The sequence below is a fragment of the Crotalus tigris genome, unplaced genomic scaffold (genome assembly GCF_016545835.1).
Source record: "Crotalus tigris isolate CLP2741 ecotype Arizona unplaced genomic scaffold, ASM1654583v1 scf7180000019835.352304, whole genome shotgun sequence".
In the NCBI taxonomy this organism is placed as follows: Eukaryota; Metazoa; Chordata; class Lepidosauria; order Squamata; family Viperidae; genus Crotalus; species Crotalus tigris.
This window is the reverse complement of record NW_024097733.1, coordinates 88,795-100,939: the sequence shown is the minus strand read 5'-3', so window position 1 is coordinate 100,939 and position 12,145 is coordinate 88,795. Positions and strand designations below refer to the sequence as shown.

Genomic DNA, 12,145 nt, shown 5'->3' with positions numbered 1-12,145 from the left:
AAGACTCATTTTTTGTATGATTTCTACATTGGGAGTTTTTTGAATTAGACTTTAATGTCTTTGTGCTTTGTTGATGTGGTTATAATTCTTTTACTTTCGTTACTGTTGGTATTTTGAATTGTTGTAAGTCTTGCAGTCGTATGCTGAGATATTCTTTTAAGCAAATTAATTAAAATAGCAATATAGCTTATATTTTGGTCTTGAATCACAAATAAACTTTTAACTAAAAAGATTAATTAGAAATCTAACAGTGCAAATCTAATGCAGGGCAAAGCAATTAGAGTACTAGGAGAAAAATGTCTGAAAATAAGAAATATTTTTCCCTTAAAAAGAGGACAAAATTGCTTAACATTTACATCACAACCAGGAAAGATCAGATTAATAGAACTAAAGAATGGAGTTAAATTATAAGAATGGCATTGGGACAATGGAGTAGATTTCTAGAGGGTTTTTTGTTGTTGTTGTTTTTGTTTTTTTGTTTTTACATCTAGTGCAGACAAACCTCAAGAGAATTTAATAGAAACATGATGGCAAACCTTTTAGAGTTTGAGTGCCCAAACTGCAACCCAAAACCCCATTATGCATCATCGAGTGCCGGGTGGGTGTGGCCCATTGGGTGGGCATGGCCCATTGGGTGGGGGTGGTAACGGGTGGGATTAAAACGTTCAATCAATCAATTTCAACTATGCAAGATCTCTTTTTTTCCCGTGAGAAATTAAAATGGACTGATAGAACCTGATATAGCATCTGATCAAGCAATTAACTACAAAATAATGATTACAAAATAACAAAACAATGATTACATGATAACAGTATAAGTATTAATATAAAATGGTTACTATATATAAAATAAATGCTAATGTCAAACTTAAACATACTAAAATCATAAGCACAATAAAATCCCTTCACTTACATATAAATACATATAAATATTAATCACTGTCCATCTTGAAAACATAACAGAAAGAGGAAGCATACATAGTAGAAGAGACAAGAGAGGGAAAGGGGCAAGGAGTAGTAGAAATGAAGGGAGAAAAGGAAAAAAAGGTATTGTCATCTGACTCTCTCTAGTGCAGTAGAATAAAACAAAAACCTCAAACCTCAACTTTTTACTTTTATATAATAGTATTAACTAGCCAGCATACTAAATAGTATTAACTAGACAGCATACTAAAAAGCAGAGACATCACCCTGCCAACAAAAGTGCGTATAGTCAAGGCCATGGTTTTCCCAGTTGCAATGTATGGCTGTGAAAGTTGGACCATAAGAAAGGCTGAGCGCCAAAGAATTGAGGCCTTTGAACTATGGTGCTGGAGAAGACTCCTGCGAGTCCCTTGGACTGCAGGGCGTTCAAGCCGGTCAGTCCTAGAAGAGATCAACCCCGACTGCTCTTTAGAAGGCCAGATCCTGAAGTTGAAACTCAAATACTTTGGCCGCCTAATGAGAAGGAAGGACTCATTGGAGAAGGGCCTAATGCTGGGAAAGATTGAGGGCAATAGAAGAAGGGGACGACAGAGAATGAGATGGCTGGATGGAGTCACTGAAGCAGTAGGTGTTATGTCCTGAGCCTGTGCAAGCAGGCTCGGGGCATTGCAAATGGTCCCGGGCAGGTGCAAGTTGCCCGGGACCAGACAGGCTGTCGCCAGTACTTGTGCGCATGCGCAAGTTCTGGCGCGCCAAAAATTGCAGATTGACCCGGGAATGGCCTATATAAGAGGCCAGGAGTTTTGGGCATTGCCAGTGTCTTCCAACTGTAAGCTGAACTAAGAATAAAGAAGTCTTGAGAACTACAACTGCTTCTCATGTCTTGCCATTTCGCGAAGGACGCAACACTGGCGACGAAGGTGGGATGCCTTACATCAAGCAAAAAGATGTAAGCTTACCCGAGTGAGTCCTGAGCGGCAGGAACAGCGTTGACTCAGCAGCTACCCGCCAATCCAGCGTGCATTTGGGGGTAGGCTGGCAGATAGACCCTTCCTTCTACAAAATGGCAAAAATTGGAAGGCTTTCGGAATTCGACATCTCACATCCAGAGAGGTGGGAATCCTACGTAGCCAGGGTGGAAAACTACCTCAAGGTAAATCAAGTACGGGAAGATAGTTTAAAGGCTGCCACCCTGCTGTGCGTTTGCGGTCAAGACGCATTCGAAATCGCTGAGAATCTTGCAGCACCTGTCCCTCTAGAGTCTGTCAACTATGCAGATCTAAAAAAGCTACTGAAGGAGCACTTCCAGCCCAAGATGTCCGTCATCGCGTGGCGCCACACCTTTGAGCAGAGGGATCAACGACCCGGAGAATCGGCCAAGGAGTACATCGCCATGTTGAGGAAAGCAAACGTTTAGGAAGATTTGTTCCGGTAGTGGAACTCAAGCCAAGGCTTTCTGACATTGTGTTAACAGACTTTCAAAACTCCAGAGTGTGTGTTAAGGGGGAGGCCACCCTTAACATACAGTATAAGGATTTTGAAGGTCCACTAGATCTAATAGTAGTGGGGGGTGAACGAACGAGTCTCATAGGACTCGATTGGTTTGAGGCCTTGGGAATACACGTCACAGGGCTCAATAGTCTGCAAACACTTGACCTACAAGAAGTCTGCAAAGAATTTGCAGATGTCTTCAGCCCCCAGCTGGGCACATACAAAGGACCCCCTGTGTCATTAAAATTAGACCCCACTGTCACTCCCATTAGAATTAAAGCAAGAAGGGTCCCTTTTGCTTTAAAAAGTAAAATTGACACTGAGTTGGACAAACTGATTCAGCACGGAGTTCTAGAACCTGTTGACTCCAGTCCCTGGGAAACCCCCATTGTCACGCCTCTCAAGGCAAATGGGGACATTCACATCTGTGCTGATTACAAATGCACCCTGAATAAGGCATGGCTGCAACATGCCTATCCTGTTCCTGTGGTCAGTCATATTCTGGCCTCCCTCAAGGGGGGGCGCGTTTTTGCAAAGCTTGACCTAGCTCAGGCATATCAACAGCTGCCTGTTGATGATGATGCTGCTGTAGGGCAGACCATTGTGACCCACAGAGGGGCCTTCAAGGTGAAGAGGCTACAATTTGGAGTAAATGTCGCTCCTGGAATTTTCCAAAGCGTAATGGAAAACACACTACGGGGTATACCAGGGGTTTGCCCCTATTTTGATGATGTCTTAATTGCAGGAGATTCTACACACAGTTTAGCTGAGAGATTAAGGGCTGTCCTGTTAAGGTTCAGGAAAACAGGACTCAAGCTTAAAAAGGACAAATGTAAAATTGGGGTGCCTACTACTGATTTTCTGGGATTCAAAATTGATGCTTCTGGGATTCACCCCGCTGAATCCAAACTGAAAGCTATTATGCATGCTCCCAGGCCAAAGTCTAAGGCCGAACTACAGGCTTTCTTGGGCCTTCTGAATTTCTACAATTCCTTTCTTCCACATAAGGCTAGTGTAGCTGAGCCTCTTCACAGGCTATTAGACAAACAGGCAGTGTGGCAGTGGTCACAAAAACATGAGGCAAGTTTCAATGAGGTCAAGGCCTTACTCACTTCTAACAGTGTACTCGCACATTTCAATGAATCCCTTCCTGTGTGCATCGCTTGTGATGCTTCTCCTTATGGGGTAGGAGCTGTACTAAGCCACCTCAGGGCAGATGGAACTCAGGTTTCTGTTGCATACTACTCCAGAACCTTGTCTTCTGCTGAGCGTAATTACGCTCAAATAGACAGAGAGGCCTTAGCTGTGGTTGCTGGAATTAAAAAATTCCATGATTTTTTATATGGCAGGCATTTCACGGTCTTCACTGACCATAAGCCTTTGTTGGGACTGTTTACCACACATAAGCAAACTCCCCAAATCATCTCCCCCAGAATGCTAAGATGGTCTATCTTTCTTTCTACCTATGATTTCTCCCTACTTCATAAACCTGGGAAGGAAATGGGCCATGCTGATGGCCTCAGTAGGTTACCCCTGCCGGTAATAGAAGCTGACCCTGCACCAGCTATCAATCTTCTCTCCATCAGGCCTTGCCCGAGTCCCCTTTGAATGCCAGAGATGTAGCCGCTGAATCAGGCACAGATCACACACTTTCACGTGTCCTTTCTTGGGTTTTATATGGATGGCCAGAGAGCTGTCCTGGCACTGAGTTTCAGAGTTTCTGGTCTAAAAGGAATGAGTTGTCCACCTTCCAGGGTTGTCTGCTTTGGGGAAGCAGAGTTGTCATTCCTACCTCAATGAGGACTAGGGTCTTAGGTTCCCTCCACGAGGGTCATCCTGGCATTGTACGCATGAAGGCGCTCGCGCGCAGCCACTTGTGGTGGCCTGGGTTAGATAGTGACATTGAAGCTAAGGTGCACGCATGCCACCTTTGCCAACACTCGCGCCCCGAAATACCCCAAGCCCCTGTACATAAATGGGAGGAAACACAGTCTCCATGGTCGAGGGTGCACATTGACTACGCTGGGCCCTTTCAGGGTCAATTCTTCTTGGTCCTAGTTGACAGCCATTCAAAATGGCTTGAGGTTGTACCTGTATCTTCCACCACCACTGCAAAGACTATTCAAGTACTGAGGGGGATTTTTGCTGCACACAGGCTTCCTGATGTCCTCGTGTCTGACAATGGCCCTCAATTCACTTCTTCCGAATTCCAAGCTTTCTTACAGGCTAACATGATTCGTCATGCCACCTCTGCACCTTTCCACCCGTCCACCAACGGTATGGCTGAACGCCTGGTTCGCATCACCAAGGACGCCTTGAAGAAAATTACCTACGGAGACTGGCATCACAGGTTGGCTGACTTCCTCCTTTCTTATCGCACTACACCGTCCACTTCTACGGGGAGGAGACCAGCTGAACTTCGTTGGGGGTGCAAACTGACTACCAAGCTTGACCGGTTGCATCCGGATAGACTGCCTTCTTCTTACTTATGCCCCAGGGCACCGAGACAACTCCTTGTGGGTGCCCCGGTTTGGACTTGTAATTACGGGCCTGGTCATTCATGGGTCCCCGCTTCTATATCCAGGGTCACAGGTCCTCTGTCTTACGAGGTGTCCCTGGACAACGGTCGTGTCCTGCGTTGACACATCGACCAACTTCGCCCTAGACGGACCTTCCCGCTGAGACTCCTGGGTCTTTTCCAGGGGGGAGGGGGACCCCTTTGGGCAAGGGGAAGGGCATGGGCTGCTGCCCATTATCAATGAGGAAGCCACAAATGGCTCATCTCAAGATTCTGCGAGTGCTCCAAACAGGAATTCAAGGAGCCCAACTAGATACCAGGTATCAACGCCTACTCCAGCCAGGGAGTCACCCCGGGGGCATAATCACTACTCACCCGCATCACACAGTACTCCAGTCAGGGAGGATACCTGGGAGCATCTAGTTGGCCCGACACTACCCCTGTCCCTAGAAGGAGGCAAACATACAGGGAGGTGGTCGAGGAACCAAATCCCGATTACAACACCTCTGACTTCACTCAGGGGACAACTGAGTTTTGGGACAGTACTGAAAACCCCATAAGCCTGGGGACAGAATGGGAACCAGGGGACAGACAACCTCCTGACAGGTCTTGGACGGACCTTGGAGGTTCTACAGAATCGCCCAACAGTGACAGTCACTTAGAGGGGCCAGAGAGCCTGCAGCAAGGCAGGACAACCAGGTTAAACAAAGAAAGAAGCCCTGGCCTGACGAGCCCGGTGGGCAAGCAAGCAGGCCAGGCATTGGAGCACAGTCCTTGGGAACCACCGAGGCAAAACAAGGGAGACAGGCACGCATCACCCCTCAGTCAAGGGGTACTTGGCAGGTACCCAGAAGTTAGGAGGTCACAGAGAGCCAGGAAATCTCCTAAGTATTTAGGATTTTGTAACTCTATTGGCAAAACAGAGTTAACAGAGGGAACAGAACACTTAGACTAATGGAAGCAAAAGTAATACCTGGCATTGGGTAGTATGGCACTACACTCGCAATGGGTTATTTGTTACTATGGCATGGTTAATAGTTTAAACCCAGGGGGAAGGGGTGTTATGTCCTGAGCCTGTGCAAGCAGGCTCGGGGCATTGCAAACGGTCCCGGGCAGGTGCAAGTTGCCCGGGACCAGACAGGCTGTCGCCAGTACTTGTGCGCATGCGCAAGTGCTGGCGCGCCAAAAGTTGCAGATTGACCCGGGAATGGCCTATATAAGAGGCCAGGAGTTTTGGGCATTGCCGGTGTCTTCCAACTGTAAGCTGAACTAAGAATAAAGAAGTCTTGAGAACTACAACCGCTTCTCATGTCTTGCCATTTTGCGAAGGACGCAACAGTAGGTATGAACTTAAATGGACTCCAGAAGATGGTAGAGGACAGGAAGACCTGGAGGAACATTGTCCATGGGATCGCGATGGGTCCGTCATGACTTTGCAATTAACAACAACATTAACTAGCCATTTCTATAATAACATAAATAAGATTATTAACATGTTTCTCCTTCAGAGAGTTTAGGACAGTGATGGCAAATCTTTTAGAGTTTGAGTGCCCAAACTGCAACCCAAAACCCCATTATGCATCGTCGAGTGCCGGGTGGGTGTGGCCCATTGGGTGGGCATGGCCCATTGGGTGGGGGTGGTAACGGGTGGGATTAAAAAGTTCAATCAATCAATTTCAACTATGCAAGATCTCTTTTTTTCCTGTGAGAAATTGAAATGGACTGATAGAACCTTTTTTTTTTTTGCACACAGTGGCAGAGGCCTAAAGCGAAAAGGTTTTCTAAAACCCATCTGAAGGCCTGGGACTGGGGTGACAGTGCGTGTGCCCATAGAGAGGGCTCTGAGTGCCACCACTGGTTTAGGATCTTACATAATAGCAATGCTAGATTGCCGATTCATGCTTAGACATCTTTTCATCAATGTTTTATCTTCACAAGAGGAAAAATCTTTTAACTGGGGGACAATAATGGGATACAGGTCATCTTATTTATTGATTTGTTTGGTTATTTCAAATAATCATATGCTGTTTCCCAAAAAATCATTATAAAACTAGGATAACATAAGATTAAAAAAAAGAAAATGAGAACAGTCCACAGGAATTTATTTTTATTACTTTCAGATTGTTTGATATACAATATATTGATCCAGTAAGATGTATACTGAAATGAGAAGAAAAACTTGGGGAACTTTTAAAAGTGTACTATCTCAACTTTTCCAGAGTGCAGCCAACAAGTACAAAACTCAGATATTTTGAACCATGGAAAATTCTTGTCATCCTTCTGGCCAGCACAATTGCAGCAGCAATCATCGTCGGATTCCTGACTTATTTTTCACGATATGGTAAGAAGCATCTTACTGTCAATTTATAGAGATGCTTTTTGAACAGATCTGTAATTGGTTTTATTTTATAAATAGGTAAACTCTGTTTTCTCTGATTTTATAACATAGGAATAATTTGGCATATTTTCTAAACCAATCAGATGTTCCTGCTCCCCAAATAGAACAAAATACTTTTTCCTCACACATTGAATGAAAATAGATCTTGGCTTAATCATGGAAGAAAGTGAACACTTGACTCAACAGAGACATCCTTGTTCACTTTTTTTCCTTGCTGCAGTCCTGCTTGTAAAATGTAAGATGATGGATCACATTCTGCAAATGTATTGTCCTACATCCTAGAATGTAGAGAAATCAACCTCACAGTTGTTTGAATCCACCATTTATCTTTTACATGAACTTCTGAACACATCTTGAAAGATTAAATCATGAGTTCTGGCCTAGCGTTATTTAACCTAAACTATTTTCCAGTCTTAGTGGATTTTTGACTGAACATTTTTTCAAAAATCTGATCATGCCTATCTAAATTACCGATTAAAACAATTTTATTACCTTTACTAATCACTTGAAAGAAAGTAAGTTGGAATTTCCTAAGTTTAGATGTTTTTAAATTTCTACTAAGGGGAAATATAACTTATTTATTAAATTTGTATGCCTCCCATTTTTTTACAGCTTACAATATCATAAATAACATGATGAAACGATTACAGAATTAAAACATTAAAACATCAGACATTAAAAGCATTTAGATTTTTGAAGTAGTGTTTGTAAAATGTCAAAAGCCTGGTAGTTCAGCATGCTCCTTTTAATATGAGATTCCTTTTAATATTTCCTCTGCCTTATAGGCAAAAGGACTGCTCTTCTCTGTCCTGCGTAATGTGGACTTCTGACTCCAAGGATAGGAATAGTGAAGAAAAATAAGTAACGTGGATTATTTGAGAGAACTGGTAGTATATTGGAATTGCTAATTTAACACAAATCTTACTTTTTAGGTATTAGAGATCAAAGGCTATCATATTACAAGGGCAACTTTAAAATCACGGGTTTGCAATACAGTGGTGCTTTTTCTCGTCAGACTTCAGACCAGTTTAGAGATTTAGGAAATTGGATTGAAAAACTGGTAAGTCTCTGAATTTTTACTTGTCCACATACTAGATTCATGTATGTTGGTTTCAGGTACTTCGTAGATGTAGGCTTGTAGATGTGAATTTATTGCTTTGTTTGTGATATGGAAACATGAGTAGTTGTGGATTCTTCAACATAGCAAGCCTTAACATAACAGCACTTAAAAACAATTTGGGAATCCAGCAATTTTTGGATTTCTCTGAGAATATTAATTGGAAACTGTGGATAAATTAAACCATGATGGATTAAAACTTCTGACCATACATAGGAATGTGCATTTCTGAATTCATCTAATCTGTTTAGCATATGTTTTGAAATGTCAAAGATCCTGCTAATTTCTATATAACAATATGACTGTTGTGGCAATTTCCCAAATATTTTATTGGTTAATTTAATTAATGGTTAACTTCCATTCCCCACCTCTTTGTTCCTAGTCCAATCCTATAAAATCAGTTTAATGCAAACTGATAATTATCTTTACTTCTTTATTTCTCAGAATGCTGGGAAGAGGCAGAGAATAATATCAGACAATAAGGCAAATATAGCATTCAATCAGTGGCCCACAGTTCCTGGGGTATCCTACCACCTTCATGTTAGACAAAATGAAACAAAAATAAATTGGTACTGGCTCCTATTCTACATTTTTGGTTCACAACGTGTTTATTTTTGTGATCATTTCATCATACTCATTTGAGCTGTTACTACATGGGAAGTCTACCTATTTCTTCTGTTGTTACAGGTAGTGCTTGACATGTAATTGTAATTGAGCCTGGAATTAATGTCATAAGCTGTGTTGGTCATGCCAAATTTTATGAACTTTTTTGCAGTGGTTGTTAAGTGAACTGGGGTTGTAAAGAGAATCCTTTGTCCAGGATGGGTGTTTTTTGCTGGAATTGGAAGTAAAAAAAGTAATAAATTGTGGGATTATGAGACTGTGGGATACCGCAAATTACTATAAATGCAGGCTAGCTGCCAAGTGCCCAAAATGCAATGACAGGATTATGGGGGGGGGTCCATTGAAACTTAAGAATCTAGGTCCTACGTAGCCCTGGGGAGATCCATTGTAACTTTGATGGTTACTAAGCAATCAGTTGTAAGTCAAGGACTACCTGTAATAAAAAGCCAGTAAAAAGCCTAAAGGACAACATATTGGCATTTTTCCAAAAGGGATTTCTCATAATAACTATTGTTAAAATGTCAATAAAATGACTGTTTATTACTTTATTAATAGAGGTGAGGGTAGTACTGATAGAATTGCTCTGAACTTAATTATAAATCCTTGCAACTCTTCAAGACTATATAGTAGCTCAGATAAAGAGAATAAGAGTGATGTTGAGAAGAGTTCTGTCATTTCCTCCTCCTTTTTGGTACTCATCAATTAGCTACATTTTTATTTAAAAAATCAACTGCCTTGAGACAGCGGCTCCCTGGAGAAATATTCTCAACCAAGATCCAATGAGAAAGAGGATGAAACAAGAATTCTTGACAGTAGGAAAGCTGGATACCTCAAAAGTGCAACTTTTCCAAGCATTTAAAGAAACAGCTGAGCCAGCAGCAAAGTAACTCAACTCTCAAATTCTGGCCAGGTTGTAAGATCTCAGCAGTCTGAAGCTACTTTCAAACTGATGACAATTCTCATGTGGGGGTGTTTTAAGCTGATCTTGAAGGGGCCACCTCCCATGCTTTCTGCACTGCAAATCCGTCTCTAGCTGTCTGGGAACAAATGGGCATTTCATTAATGAATTCTGTTTTAGGCATAATCTTTGTCCAGTATTGCAAGCACAGATAAACTGCTGCTGTGTGGGGTTATAATAATTGCTTGTCAAATATGGAATGCCATCCAGGATATCAATCTTGCTCTATTCTTTGTGAAGAAATATGTTGGCCACAACTTTGGCTGAACCAAGATGGAAATATGGGCTTTGACCCAGAGATTGCTGCTTGGAATACCACTGGAAAGGAGAAGCACAACTGAAACTTCCATCAGTAAACATTGGAACAGAGCAAAAATAATTATTTGGCTCCTTATCATGCCAAAGAGGTGCAGGAATGTTGGGTTTCTTGCTAGGAGGATGATTAGCCAGGCATGCCAAACAGCTCCCAGTATTAGTGGAAAATCTGGAAAATATGCTTTCAAGGTGAAGCTGAAAAATATTCTTATTGTCAAAATTAATAAAATTAGCACTTTCTGATTCTGATTAGATACTACTTATGTAAGAACCAAAGCAGGTAATATCAACTGAACAAGCAGAAATTTTTTAAAAATGCAATCAGTTAGGACTGGACAAAGCAAATAACTTTTAAAAGAGAAAAAATATGCTGCTTTGCTTTGTAATGCTATGTAGAGCAAAAAGCCTCTGAATGGTGAGTTGCTTATCCAGGCTCTTTACACAAAAAGCTCTTTTGAAAGATGTTTGGTTGGACTTATTATTTGAGAGAGCAAGAACTATTCCTGCCATTGTGATATGCTTTTCTAAAGCTGCCAGTCTGATTGATCTCTGTGTTTGTGTGTGTGTGTGTGTGTGTGTGTGTTTGTGTAGGAAATTGGAGGGCATCACAAACACATATGGAACTAAGCAAGACTAAGGAAACTGGGTGGGGGAGAGAAGAAGAATGCAACATGCTTATGTATTTAATTCTGAGTATTCAAAAAGAAAGAAATGAAGTCATATGACCTTTGTATGGAGGATTCAGTTAGTAAAGAATGTGATGGTCACATTAAATCATATATACCATAATATACAAAATAAATAAATATAAAAATATTTGCAGAAAAAAGTACCTTCAAAGTATGCAACAGAAAATCAAATTAGGTCCAAATGAACATACACTGACCACACAGAGACATACACAAACACAAACTCACTCTCTCATACACTGAATAAACAGTATTCAAAATATTGTGTTCTGCATTAGTTGTTATTATTCCCTCTCAACTCTTGAGTTGATGTTATTCCACTGAATTCCACTGAAATTCTTGCATTATCTTTGGCTTCTGAAAAGTAATATATTGTGCTCTGAGCTGCATTTTATTAGGAAATTGATATATTCTATTAAAATTACTGGCACAATGATGTGTCAACTATTATTAGCATACTAAAAGACTGGCATTTTTACATGTAAATTATTTCTGCCACTCCTTTGAATAAAGTTGTAGTTCTTGTCGTATAGTTTATGAGAGGATGTGTTGGAATTTGAAAAGGAATAAACAAAGATAATTAAAGCTATCAGGGCATGAAATGCTTTCATCAGCTTGACTATGCAGAAGTACATGTTTAAGAAACAGTATACTTGCTAGAATAATTATGTATCCATAAGTGAGGCCCCAGGCAATTCCACACCACAGCTTAAGCTGCTTGTCTCCTATGTTGCTACTACTTGTTTCTTACGTCAACTTCAGAAATTCCAGTCCATTTGGCAGTGGGCTGGCAAAGGTGCTGGGCTGCGTAAATCTGGTCTGACTTAAGATCCAATTATTCCCCTCCTACTTGTCCATTCCATTCCTGAAGGGATGATAAATTCACCGCCTCTCAGGTGGATTGACCTATCAGAGCAATGGGGGTCAAATGACCCTTTCACAGGGTCGCCTAAGACCATCAGAAAACACATATTTCCAATGGTCTTAGGAACCGAGGCACCGCTCCTCTATCTGTCTCCAGGTGGATAAAAACAACACAGAAAATGGTAAGACTTAAAGCATCAAAGGAGCAACTCCCCACCTTTCAGAGCTAGCAAGAGCCAACGACTCA

General features: G+C 41.6%; 1 protein-coding gene across 1 annotated transcript in view; it reads left to right on the top strand.

Annotated features, from left to right (window-relative positions):
- LOC120317805 (transmembrane protease serine 11B-like protein) overlaps positions 1-12,145 on the top strand; it is a 50,028-nt gene that overhangs the window by 5,757 nt on the left and 32,126 nt on the right. Inside the window, exons 3-4 of the mRNA XM_039364687.1 lie at positions 7,153-7,274; positions 8,264-8,391. Coding sequence (XP_039220621.1) covers positions 7,153-7,274; positions 8,264-8,391 — 250 coding nt within the window. The remainder of the gene's footprint in view (positions 1-7,152; positions 7,275-8,263; positions 8,392-12,145) is intronic.